The sequence below is a fragment of the Elgaria multicarinata genome, chromosome 7 (assembly GCF_023053635.1).
Source record: "Elgaria multicarinata webbii isolate HBS135686 ecotype San Diego chromosome 7, rElgMul1.1.pri, whole genome shotgun sequence".
Classification (NCBI taxonomy): Eukaryota; Metazoa; Chordata; class Lepidosauria; order Squamata; family Anguidae; genus Elgaria; species Elgaria multicarinata.
This window is the reverse complement of record NC_086177.1, coordinates 109,285,912-109,299,435: the sequence shown is the minus strand read 5'-3', so window position 1 is coordinate 109,299,435 and position 13,524 is coordinate 109,285,912. Positions and strand designations below refer to the sequence as shown.

The following is a 13,524-nucleotide window of genomic DNA, read 5'->3' as shown; positions in this document are numbered from 1 at the left end:
TTTTATTTATTTATTTATTTATTTATTTATTTATTTATTTATTTATTTATTTATTTATTTATTTATTTATTTATTGCATTTATATCCTGCCTTTTTCCTCCAAGGAACCCAAGGTGGCATACAGAACCCTCCTCTCCATTTTATCCTCACAACAACAACCCTGTGAAGTGGGTTGGGCTAAGAGTCTGTGACTGGCCCAAAGTCACCCCCGTGGGTTTCCATGGCTGTGCGGGGACTAGAACCCGGATCTCCCGACTCCCAGCCCGACATTTTATCCACTACACCACACTCTATAGCCTGGTTATGCAGGGGAGGCTGGTGGGTGTGATGTCAGTGTGGGGTGTTTCAAACAGAACTCTAAAGGATCCACTCCAGGTTTCAGTCTGAACTCTTAAGGAGCTATCTTAAGGTGTGAAAGCACCTTGCATAGCTCCTTAGAGTTCCAATCGGAAGCTGGAGTGGATTCACCGCCTCACTGACATCAGCGCCACCAGCCTACCACTGTGTTATGCACCGTAACATGTTTTCAAGCCTGACAGTACTTAATCTTACTGGAGTGGGAAGAGAACAGAGCACCTTCTACTCAAACTCTTTGAGGGCTTTGCAGTTCTTTTCTTGTTCTCTCCCAAAGCGTTCGCAACTTAAAATTAGGCTTAACTCTAGAGTTCCGAAGGGAACCCAGGGGCAGGGGGTTCAGATTTGATGATAAGTCACTTGAGATGTCTTTGAGAAAGAAGCACGATTGGTGGTGTATCAGCCGCCCACATAACTCTCATCTGATATTTCACTTTGACTCAGAATGCGTTCACCCAGATCCGATCTCGCTAGTTTAGCGTGAGGCTGTTTGAGACACGCAGGGGTTCCATCTGATCTGGTGGATTTATTTATTTATTTCTGGTAGAGGGCAAACTAAAGGCTGGGATTGGTGGGAAATCACTGTGAGGTATCTGGTGATAAAGCAAGCAAAGAGTGTTTTTTCCCCTGTCTGCCCTGAGTTCCTTGCAACTGAGATTCAGCGCCATTAGAGTTAATCTGTTGCTTTTTGTACGAGTGGGTTCTTAGCCTGGCTCGCGAGTTATTTTAATTTAAAATGAATAGGGCTGCACCGTCCATCCAATTAATTGGTTGAATTAACCAATTAAAAATATTGTGATTGACTCCAAAATAGGCACCCCTGGTTAAGCAAGCAGCAAAGTGCGCTATGTCGTTAACAGGCCTAATCTGCCCTGGCTCTCTTAAAATCAGTGGGAATTGTGCAACGTAGCTGTAAAAGCTTCCTGCTCTCTTTCTCTCCTTCCCTGACTCACCCCCCCCCCCCAGCTGCTACACACACACACACACGCACACACACACGTACGTATATCCGTGGTCTTCAACTGGTGGGTCGTGACCCAAAAGCAGCTTGCGGAATCAGTCCAGATGGGTCACAGCAAAGCTGTTGCCGCCATGTTGGATAATTGTGACGGTGGGTTCCATGTTGCAGGTTGGGTGTCCAAAATGGGTCTCAGGTCTGGACCAGTTGAAGACCACTGCTTTAAATAATGCAATTTTCCAGCATCTGACCTGCTGGAATCTGGATTGTCATTTTTTGCAGGGTTGTTTGGGGGGAACTCCCTGTTGGAAGGCGATATGGAAATACTGTAGTAAAATGCCTTTGGGACTAGGGAACAATGTTGATGGACTGCAACTCCCATCATCCCGCACCATTATCTATGACAGAAGTGGTAGAGGTGCACTGTGTTAGTCCGGGATTCTTCAGCGAGGGCGGGTAAGAGGTAGAGGACACCACCAGGGAAAGAGGAGTGGGGCAAACAAACTTTATAGAGGCCAGCCCTCCTCAACCTGATGCCCTCCAGATGTGTGGGATTACAACTTCCATGTTCCCCATGGCCATACTGGCTGAGAATGATGGGAGTTGTAGTCCAAGCCCTCTGAAGGGCGCACCATGTTGGGGGAAGGCTGACCTAAAGGCTGGCCAGGGTTCACAGGTGGTGTCTGTGTGGATGGAGGCATCTCCATCCTCATCTACGGCTGGATCTCTGCCGTTTTTTCTCCCGTTCCTGGCCTGCCTTGTGCATGCCACTTAAAGAGGTGCGAGCTTTCCCAGGTTTCCTGCTTCGTTGCTCTTCCTGGCTATGCCCCGGCCTCTCCCTTTTCACACACCTGAACCTTTTTCCCTCCCATGTGTTCGCATTATTCCACCTGCTTGCATAAACGCTGTGCTCATTTTGCCTGCTTGCGGTAGATGAGCTGTTAAACGTTTGCTGGTCCTATCAACGGCTGCTAGTCCCAAAGGCTATACGCTACTTCCAGTATCGGCGGCAGTATGCATTGTACACCAGCTGCTGGGGAACATGGGCAGGAGAGTGCTGTTGCACTCCTGTCCTGCTGGTGGGTTTCCTATTGCGTCCAGTTCTGGGCTCCACAATTCAAGAAGGACGCAGACAAGCTGGAGCGTGTTCAGAGGAGGGCAACGAAGATGATCAGGGGTCTGGAAACAAAGCCCTATGAAGAGAGACTGAAAGAACTGGGCATGCTTAGCCTGGAGAAGAGAAGATGGAGGGGAGACATGAGAGTGCTCTTTAAATACTTCAAAGGTTGTCACACAGAGGAGGGCCAGGATCTCTTTTCGATCCCCCCAGAGTGCAGGACACGGAATAACGGGCTCAAGTTAAAGGAAGCCAGATTCCAGCTGGACATCAGGAAAAACTTCCTGACTGTTAGAGCAGTACAACAACGGAACCAGTTACCTAGGGAGGTTGTGGGCTCTCCCACCCTAGAGGCCTTCAAGAGGCAGCTGGACAACCATCTGTCAGGGATGCTTTAGGGTGGATTCCTGCATTGAGCAGGGGGTTGGACTCGATGGCCTTGTAGGCCCCTTCCAACTCTGCTATTCTATTCTATGATTCTATGATCTGGTTGGCCACTGTGTGAACAGGACGCCGGAGCAGATGGACCCTTGGTCTGATCCAGCAGGGTCTTCTTACATCCACCCCTCTGAAGCCCGGCATGATCACCTCTGCCCTGTATCTGACCTTGGTAGCCAGCCCAAAGGTGTGGTTGCCGGGACCTTGCCTTGTCTCCGACATCTCACTGAGCTTTGGAGGTGCTCCAGAGTCCTCTGACGCTCAGCACAAGGTCAGGGACGGTCACTTCTCTGCTTCCCTTGATCCACGTTCTGGAAGGAGGCCGGTGGGTACCTGTGTTGTCTTGCCCTTGATACTGAGGAGGGGGCTTGTCCCCGCAGCTGCGCTGTGCTTCTGAGACACTCCAAAGCACAGTGCAGCTGCAGGGACGGTCCCATGCCCAGCTCCCGCTTGCTCACCGTGGGAGAAGTGAGATTGCAGACCCATCTGACCTGCCCTCATTTCAGGCCCGTCTGCCTTCCCCCTCCTTGACACACACTGTAACTCTCTCCCCCCCCCCCCCCCACGGCTGTTCTCCTCTTCCCAAGACAAAACAAAAGCGTAACTTTAATGCCGTCGGGATTTTTGTGTGTGCGGGTGCCGGTGGGGATTGCGTCCCACATGGTTCTTGTTTCAAGGCAAACAAGACAACATTGTGGTTTCCCCTTATCTGCCTTCCATCGCATTTTGTGGTTAGAAGCCTGAAACTGACTGTCCTATTTACCTTGGATGGCCTCTCCTTGGGAAGGAAAGACGAGGAGGAGGGTTGGTTAAGGCCCATCTCTCTCTCTCCCCCCCTAACCCATTCTAAGTGGATGGCTTGTTAAGGGTTGCCTCTCTGGATGGCGGCCAGCTGAGCAACATTCGCTCACTGGTCAGAAAACTGGAGGAGGGGAATGAGAGAGAGAGAGAGAGACTGTTTGCAAGATGCTACTTCTCAGCTCCAAAGAGAAATGTGTGTGTGTGTGTGTGTGTGTGTGTGTGTGTGTGTGTGTGTGTGTCTTTTTTCCTTTCTCGCTTCTCTCTCTCTCTCTCTCTCTCTCTCTCCTTCCTGCGAGTGGCTTCCATTCTTCTTGGGTGTAGCTGGCATGCTAGCAAGCTTTGCTTCTTTCCAAGGCTCTCTTGAAAACCATCCTGAGCTGGGTCGCAGCAGCCAAAGCCCCGCCATGCATTTCAAGTTGACATAACCAGAAGAAGATGGATCGTGTCCTGGAAATGAACTATTTACGAGCTGCATCTGTAACCCTCCTCCTTGGGTCCGTGCCTCACCGATTACGCACGAGCATGGATTTATGGCCAGCCCGGGGGGTGGGGGGCGGGGGCGGAGGAGGAGGAGGCCTCGTGGGCCCCATTGCTAAAACACTACAGCGGTGTTGATTCAAGAATCAATGTCCATTTATGATGCAGAAAGTTTTGAGGGCTCGGACCAAGGGGAAATCCTTTCTCAGCCGTGACGAAACTTGTCTGTAGTCTCAGCACGACAATTGTATGGCAGAAACCAGATCCTAGGCTGGGGTGGGGTGGGGGTAGCTTTTGCTGTAGGGCAGCCTTCCCCCGCCAGGTGCCTTCCAGGTGTGTTGGAGAACAACTCCCATCTTCCCCCAGGGATGATGGGAGCTGTAGTCTAAGCCAGCACAGGTTCTCTGCCTTCTTCCTCACTGTTGTCTCAAGCTTTATTTAGCCTAAAGTGCATCACAGGAGATCTTTCACAGGCCGTGGGATAGATAGAACGCATTGCAGAGGGTTGCAGGTGTGCTTTGCAGCCCTGTATCTGGGTGTGTACGTGAGCAGGGAAGGCAAAAGAAGCACTGATGTGGCATTCTTGTAGCACACTGAACATCCGCTTTCATTTACAAAGATGCTTAAGTATAAAAGTAAAGTAAAAAATAAAAATCAGGTCCCTGTCGCAAAGAAGCTTACAGTCTTGCAAGACCTGGGTGCAGAACTTCATTATTCGTAATATCAGGGGAAATAGAGTGTCGACTTCGCACACACAACTTCAGAAAACGTTTCGGACAAAAATCTCTGCTTCCGCTGGTAAATTTGGGGCGTGGCTGGGAGGGGAAATGTCATAACTTCCAGGTCCCGCTTGTGATATACAGTAAGGTCAGGGTGGCTGTATATAAACTCAGTGGACGGAATACTGTGTGCCGTTGCAGTCACACCCCTCAACTCAAAAAGATGCAGAACTGGGAAAGGTGCAAAAAGAGGCTATTAGAATAATCTGGAGGTAGGATGGTGGTGGGGGGTTTTAGCTTAGGAGAAAGGTAACCCAGGCGAGGCAGGAGTCTTGCATGGTATGGATGAAGTGAATACAGAGAAGTCATAGAGTCATAGAATAGTAGAGTTGGAAGGGGCCTACAAGGCCATCGAGTCCAACCCCCTGCTCAATGCAGGAATCCACTTTAAAGCATCCCTGACAGATGGTTGTCCAGCTGCCTCTTGAAGGCCTCTAGTGTGGGAGACCCCATAACCTCCCTAGGAAACTGATTCCATTGTCATACTGCTCTAACTGTCAGGAAGTTTTTCCTGATGTCCAGCTGGAATCTGGCTTCCCTTAACTTGAGCCCCTTATTCCGTGTCCTGCACTCTGGGAGGATCGAGAAGAGATCCTGGCCCTCCTCTGTGTGACAACCTTTAAAGTATTTGAAGAGTGCTATCACGTCTCCCCTCAATCTTCTCTTCTCTAGGCTAAACATGCCCAGTTCTTTCAGTCTCTCTTCATAGGGCTTTGTTTCCAGACCCGTGATCATCCTGGTTGCCCTCTTCTGAACACGCTCCAGCTTGTCTGCATCCTTCTTGAATTGTGGAGCCCAGAACTGGACACAATACTCTAGATGAGGCCTAACCAGGGCCGAATAGAGAGGAACCAGTACCTCACGTGATTTGGAAGCTATACTTCTATTAATGCAGCCCAAAATAGCATTGGACTTTCTTGCAGCCATATCGCACTGTTGGCTCATATTCAGCTTGCGATCTACAAGAATTCCAAGATCCTTCTCGTTCGTAGTATTGCTGAGCCAAGTATCCCCCATCTTGTAACTGTGCAAGTGTTTTCTTCCACTTAGATAGTGCTGGAATTTTGGACCACCTGATTAAATGGGTGAGCGGTAGGTTCAAGACAAGCAATTCTTCTCACGCAGGCGTGATTTAAATTGCAGACCTCACTGCCGCAATGTAAGGATGGCCTCTGGTCGAGTTGGTTTTTAAAGCGGATTGGGCAAATTCACAGAGGATTGCTGTGTCGGTCATTGTTTGCCTCACTAGCTAAACAGAACTTGGGTATTTGGCAACAGGAGGTGCCTTTGAATTCCAGGTGTCTGGGGGCCAGCGCTGCCTTCATGCAAAGCTTGCAAACCTCCCAGAATCATCTCACTGTCCACTGTTGGAAGCTGGGTGCTGGTTAGATTTGCTCTTAGCCTGATCTAGCAAAGTGTTGCGTCATCGTTCTTGGTCTGAGCCAAACAGAAAGGGAGTCCCAGATCCCCTGCCTCAACCAAACTAGGTTCCATCCTGTACATTATGCACAGACGTGATGACATTAAAAATGAGGCATGCTTATTTCGACAACAGCATTGAGGTAGGCTTATTCACAAGGCTGGTCGGTTGAAGTAAGCGACGTTTATTTCAACCGACCAGCCTTGTAAATAGGCCTACAAAAGTTACTAGCCTGTAAAACCTCTTATTAGTTTGCTGGAGGCTGGCAGAGAAGGGACAGAGAGCTCGCGTTCTATGCCAAGTGTGGAAGAGGAGGCATCGCTCCTCCAATAACCTGGAGATTTCTATGCTGGGTGGTGCTGCCCATCTCTCCTACACCGCTTACTCGCCTGCATGCGATTCCTGATCGGCTATGGCGACCAAGCTAATGCTTAAATACAAGGCAGTATTTAACCCATACGTCTTCAGGTGTACATCAATCTCTCTCTCTGTCTCATTCCCCTTCCACTAGGACTGGCCATTTGACGACGGAGCTCCACCTCCTACCAAGATTGTGGATGACTGGCTCAATCTTCTCAAAACCAAGTTCTGCGAAGACCCCGGCTGCTGCGTGGCTGTCCACTGCGTGGCTGGCCTGGGACGGTAAGCAGGAGCTGCCCCATTCTCAACAGAGCGCAGGAACATAATGAAACCGCCGGGTCCAAAGAGTCAGGCCGTCGGTCCGTCTAGCCCAGGACTGTCTCCTCCAGCCTTCGCAGCCTGGCACCAGGCAGGTATGTTGGACTACAACTCCCATCATCCCCAGCCAGTGGCCATTTGCTGTGGGGTGATTGGCATTGTATTCCCAACACATCTGACGGGTGCCAAGGTGTAATTGTTCTCCCTTTTGGGGAGGAGTTATAATAAGGATAAACTTTGTACTGGAACAATCTTTAATATGGAACGATGTGCATGTCCTGCTAAACTATCTACTGGCTTCTAGGAAGCTAACACATGGTCAGCCCCAATTTTCAGAGCCCTCATGGCAGCTAAAATATTTATACTATCATGTTGGAAGAATAAATGCTCACCTCCCGTAATGCAATGAAGTGAGGACTTCACAACATTATCAGCGTTTGAATGGATGTGGATAAGTACATGGCTATATGGTCTGCTTTTCTTGAAACCTATGCATAAATCTCTCCCTGGTTTTTTTTTGGCCAGCCTTTTTTTGGGGGTATATCTGATGGGGGAAAATGATGTAATGTTTCTTTTTGTTTCTTTTTCACAATTTATTTTTGTTCTTTTTTTAAAAAAACATTCAATAAAAAGGGGGGGGGAGAGATGTGATTGTTCAAGAAAAGGGTTATTTATATTTGTAGCAGGTAGGGAGAAAGTCTTGTGTCTTCTTTCCCTCCTTCCCCCGACAACTGTTTCTTTCTAGTTGGGCAGGAAAAAGAGTACGGTATTTCTTCGATTGTAAGACGCCATCGATTGTAAGACGCACACTAATTTCAGTACCACCAACAGAAAAAAAAACCCTCTAAGACACACCCGCGATTCTAAGACGCACCCCATTTTAAGAGATGTTTATATGGGGGGAAAAGTGCGTCTTAGAATCGAAGAAATAGGGTATCTGATTGCTGGCTTTGTCTTCTCACACTCCTCTTTCTCTTCGTCTTCTTCTAGGGCTCCTGTTCTTGTCGCACTGGCCCTGATTGAGAGCGGGATGAAATACGAAGACGCTATCCAGTTCATTAGACAGTAAGTGCCCCGTAGTAAACCCCTGAGATGTAAATTAACAGCCTGGTATTTTTAATCGAGCAGAGTCTGGAGAAATACGCGGTTGCTACAGAAGAAGCAACGGTTCATGAACCCTGCAGCCCAATGCAAACCTTCCACGAAAAGGTAGAGCGCCGCTCACTCGCTTGTGCGTGCACAGAAATGCTTGGACTGTCCCGCTTTGGGCAAGGGATTGCATGTTTGAATTCTCACCCGTTTTAAAATAAAACAAACCAAAAAATCCCACACATAGAAAACTAGCACATTACCCGAGAATTCTGACTCTGGTTGTCTTAGGTGCAAAGAGCAGTTCTTCGAGCCGAAGTTCACGTTAATGCTAAAGGCATAGTGTATCGTTGAGGCTATGTTTTGTTTTACTCTCGTGTCAGTGTGTGTGTGTATGTGGCCCCGATTCGAAACAGGACCACCGTAATCGGGAGGGAGAGGAATTAAAACTTCTCTCACCCCACCGTGTGCTTCCTAGAACTCCCCACCCCACCACGGAGGTGGGGGGTTAACAAAAGAAATAAAGCTTTCATTGAACCTCTTAGACATGGCGGTGAGGAATGTTTAGTCATGTACTCTTCCCCCTATAACCCAAAGTAGTTTTACCGGAAAATGAGCTGTCAGCTGTAGATCATGCAAGAGGCACCTTTGCAAGGTAGAGTCCTTTTTCAGCACATGGCCTAAAACTACACCGACAGCTATAGCAACTTAGCCCTTATCTGGACAGAGATAGCCTAGCTACAGTTATCCATGCTCTGATAACCTCTCGTTTGGATTACTGCAATGCGTTATACGTGGGGCTGCCTTTGAAAACGGTCCGGAAACTTCAGCTGGTACAAAACAGGGCAGCACGGTTACTAACAGGGACTGGCTGGCGAGACCACATCATGCCAGTCCTTTTCCAGCTTCATTGGCTGCCAGTCCGATTCAAAGTGCTGGTATTAACATTTAAAGCCCTAAACGGCTTGGGGCCAGGCTATCTGAAGGAACGCCTCCTCCCATATGTACCTGCCCTGACCCTAAGGTCATCCTCAGGGGTCCTTCTCCGCAAGCCCCTGCCAAAGGAAGTGAGGCAGGTGGCTACCAGGAGGAGCAGGGCCTTCTCTGCTGTGGCACCCTGGCTGTGGAATGAGCTCCCTAAGGAGGTTCGCTTGGCACCTGCATTATATGCTTTTAGACGCCAGGTGAAGACCTTTTTATTCTCCCAGCATTTTAACAGTCTATAAATAAATTTTAACTTGGTGTTTTAAATTCGTAATTTTGTATTGCTGCTGTTTTTACCTGGTTGAGCTTTTATATTGTAGTTTATATTATGGATTTATACTGTTGTTTTATACTTTGAATGTTTTTAATTTTTGTGAACCGCCCAGAGAGCTCCGGCTATTGGGCGGTATAGAAATGTAATAATAAATAAATAAATAAATAAATAAATAAATAAATAAGCTGTTTGCTCCACGTTATAGTTGGGGCTCACACAACTAGCCCTGGGTCCCAGGGAGATTTTGAGCCGTTCACACCCTCTGCTTCTTCTGCAACTGTAGGGACTTTGAAAAGCACTTGATAATACTAGTTGCTGTTCAAAATTAGAACTTGATTTTAAAAAATCGACTTGGGCTTGCATGAGTCTTGTGGTGCACCTCACCCAGCTCTTTGGATCCCCAGCCTCAGTCTTCCACAGCCAACATCAAGGAAATAGGTGGATAGTGCCTGTACGTCTTTGGACTAACTAGATTTTGACTTTGGAAGGCAGGCTTCCATTATTTGCAATCCGCCCGGCTTTATCTCCGTGTCCTCGACAACCTCCTCTCAACAACTCTCCAGATGATATCTCTTGATCATCTCATAGTCCGTACAAATGACGGAGGAGGTGGTAGACCTGAAACTGGGCTGAACTACTTGATAGTGTAGCTTGGGCTTCACGTCATGTAAATTTGCTCTTCCATAAAGACAATAACATACCCGTGACAAAGAAAACTAGCATAGAAGGGAGAAGGGTCTAGCTAGCCTTTTTGCTGATGAGCTAGTTTTCTATGCATCGGGATTTGTGTGTGTTTAACACGGCGGAGAACTCAATCAGGTAAGCTTGCTTCTGCAAGCTGATGGGATACAGCTCAGGCACCATAATCTGTTGCCTGTGAAAACTAGGCCATAAGCCAATACTAGGCCACCATTGGGATCTCAATGGCATCGACGTTCCGCTGACGGGGAGGCAACATGATTTGGGGGTTCTTTGATGGGAACTGGCCATTGTCGCCCTGCCAGCAAGCCGTCTAGGGTTAGGGATGGACTAAAATGAACCCTGGGATCCAGTGAAAACTGGCCAGGCAGATCGGCCGAGGATTACGTTCCATCTGGCTGCAGGGTTCGGCTTTTGCTGTAATAGCCGGGAGTGCCCTTCTTTGGAGCCGGCTCTCGTTGCCAGCTGCAGGCCTTGCAGGTTGCTCTCAATCCCTGATCTATAATCTCCTTAGCACGTTCTACTCAGACCAGGAAAATGGAGATGTCTTGGTCCCTTCTGTGCTCTTGGAAGAGGCCGAGGTGTTGGAAGAGCCCTGGGGGGAATTGGTCAGGAGCAGCCCGGGCTGTCCCTTCTCAGCCCCCCACCTCCCTGCAGCTGGGCTTCTCTGATGCCCTCAGTAGCTTCCCCAAAAAGAACCAGAGCGGATGTAGTCAGGATGCAAATATGATAGGAACAGATTGTGGGGTTTAAGAACATAAGAGCCCTGCTAGATCAGACCATGGGTCCATCTAGTCCAGCACTCTGTTCACACGGTGGCCGACCAGTGACCCATCAAGCAGGACATGGTGCAACAGCACTCTCCCACCCATGTTCTCCAGTATCTAGTGCCTCAGATACTGGAGGTAGCACATAGCCATCAGAACTAGTTGCCATTGATAGCCTTCTCCTCCAGGAATTTATCCAACCCCATTTTGAAGCCATCCAAATTGGTGGCCAACATCCGATCTTGCGGTAGTGAATTCCATAATTTAACTCTGCGCTGTGTTAAAAGAAGCCTTTCCTTTTATTTGTCCTGAATCTCCCGCCCATCAGCTTCATGGGTTGACCCCATTGGGTTCCAGTATTATGGGAGAGGGAGAAAAATGTCTCCCTGTCCACATTCTGCACACCAGGCCCACACTCTCCACATCCAGGAGGATCCACCTAGTCAGGGCCGTGGAGAGTTTCTAGTGCTGTTTTGGCAAACCCTTGGGGTCCATCAAAACCTGTTGGTAATGGTGGACAGGCTTCCCTGAAAGGAGGTTTCCCTTCCGCTGCTGCTCTTCCCCATACCATGTGCAGCCAGAAGAAAATGTTGGGTGTCTTTTATTACACAGGTTCTGAACTATTATTATTATTATTATTATTATTATTTATTTATATAGCACCATCAATGTACATGGTGCTGTACAGATAACACAGTAAATAGCAAGACCCTGCCACATAGGCTTACAATCTGGTGGGACACAGAAGTAGTCTAGGTGGAAAATAGGTTTTTTTTAAAGAACAATTACTAAGAGTTTGCTTAGTAATACTACTACTGCAGTTTGAAACATTCTTATTTTTGTGTTTTACCGTAGCAGTAAAATTGATACTCAACAATGTTGTTCCAACTTTCAACTATTAACAGAATTACTATTTTTGTTTATTTGTGTTTTAAAGCCATAGCAATCAAATTGACTCCCAACGATACATCCTCAGAACTTACTATAAACTTACTTCTTTGTGGGGGAGGCGTCGGAGGAGCCCCCACTGTGCTCCCATTCCAGATGGATATAATCACACAATGCCTGTAAACATAAAAATGTCCTTCTTGGAAAAAGTGGGTTTGCCCCTGAATCCCTCTAGGAGTTCCTTGACAGACAAAGCGTTTCCTCGAGGTTTAAGGGCCTTTCCAAACCGCTCTGTGTTTCCCCCCTCGAGGCTGAACTACCCACTCACCCACCCTCTCCGTTGTCTCTTGCCAGGAAACGCCGGGGAGCCATCAACAGCAAGCAGCTCACGTATCTGGAGAAGTACAGACCAAAGCAGCGCCTACGGTTCAAGGATCCTCAGAACCACAAGAACAAATGCTGCATCATGTAACCTCAGTAATAGCCTCTTGCCAAAACACACCCAAGGGGAAAACACACACACACACACACACGCACACACACACAACCTTGAAATCACCGGGTGGGGGGGTGTCTTTGGTACCACAACCTATCCTCTTGGTCAGGTTTCTCCTTATGTTTTGCCGAAATCTGGGAAGAAAGGCAGCTGAGTGCCGGCCCCTTTGATTTCAAACCAAGTCTTGTTCCTCTTCTCCCTCCCTGAACCGGGAAAGAGCTCTTTGCAATGACATCAAAAAAACACCCAGTACAATCACTCCTCCGTTTCCTGTTATTCTGCAGGGCTCAGTAAGGCCAAATGCGGCTAGCAGGCCAGCTTCTTTCTGGGTAGAAGCCACATGGGCCTCCTTCGGCTGCCTCAGGTCCTTTTCTGTCCCAGGCGCGGCCCACAGGCCTCACCCTGCCTAGCCTCGCGTTGCTTTAAACCTAGGCGACTGAAGACCCGCCAAGCCAAAAACAGCTCCTCCGTTGTGCCCGCGCACCGCTCCACCCGGGCCTTGCGGTCACCACCCCCGCCTTGAGCTGCCCTTCGCAGCTGCTAGCTGGTCTTTGGCTCGGTGGGTCGCAAGTTGCGGAGACCTGCTGTAAGTGTGGGGGGGGAGGGCGGTCGAGGGCTGGCGAGGGGGAGCGTTGGTTTTGCTCAGGGTGGGGAGGATGTCCGCTGTCCCCTATCCTGTGGGTTTCCACCCTCCAAAGTGCAGCTGTGGCCTTCCTTCCTCTGGCGTCTCCTGTGATCTTTGGGCAAGCGGAGGGTACACCTCCCGCTCCATTTGAGGACTTGGGATAAAGTTGTTTTGATGTACCTCAGGAAAGAGTGAGGGGGGGGTGACGATTCTGTAGAAGCTGCAGTGGTTCCACTTGGTGAGGATTCCCAGGTTCTGTGTATTGGCGTTCAGCTCCTGCCGTTGGTTCCTTTGCATGTAAAGTCAGAGCTTTTTCCAACCCCACACCTGGCGTGAAGATAGGCTCAGATTCCTTTTTTCCAAGGATACGGCCTGCGTGTATGTGCAAGAGAGAGTGGAGCGGAGGGGGCGGACTGAGCTAGTAAAACAGTCTTTGAACGGAGAACAGAAGGATTTGGAAACGTGGGGCGTTCAGGCGTGGAGTCTGGAAACGGGCGGGGGCAGCGTGTCGCAGCCTTCCCCAATGTGGCCAGGGGCGGAGCAGCGTGGCCGTGCAGCCCCTGGGAACTGAGCATGGGCCAAAGTGCCACGTGCAGGCTCCGACTGATGGGATTTGTTGTCCAATACGGCTGCAGGGTGCCTGGTTGGCGACGTCTGTTAAATAGAGTGGGTCTCGATTT

At 49.0% G+C, this 13,524-nt stretch overlaps 1 protein-coding gene across 4 annotated transcripts in view; it reads left to right on the top strand.

Annotated features, from left to right (window-relative positions):
* PTP4A3 (protein tyrosine phosphatase 4A3) overlaps window positions 1–12,532 on the top strand; it is a 114,083-nt gene extending 101,551 nt beyond the window's left edge. For all 4 annotated transcript variants that reach the window (XM_063131186.1, XM_063131188.1, XM_063131185.1 and 1 more), the window contains 3 exons: window positions 6,856–6,986; window positions 8,013–8,087; window positions 12,078–12,532. In XM_063131186.1, coding sequence (XP_062987256.1) covers window positions 6,856–6,986; window positions 8,013–8,087; window positions 12,078–12,195 — 324 coding nt within the window. In that variant the 3' untranslated portion in view covers window positions 12,196–12,532. The remainder of the gene's footprint in view (window positions 1–6,855; window positions 6,987–8,012; window positions 8,088–12,077) is intronic.
* Window positions 12,533–13,524: the final 992 nt, after the last annotated feature.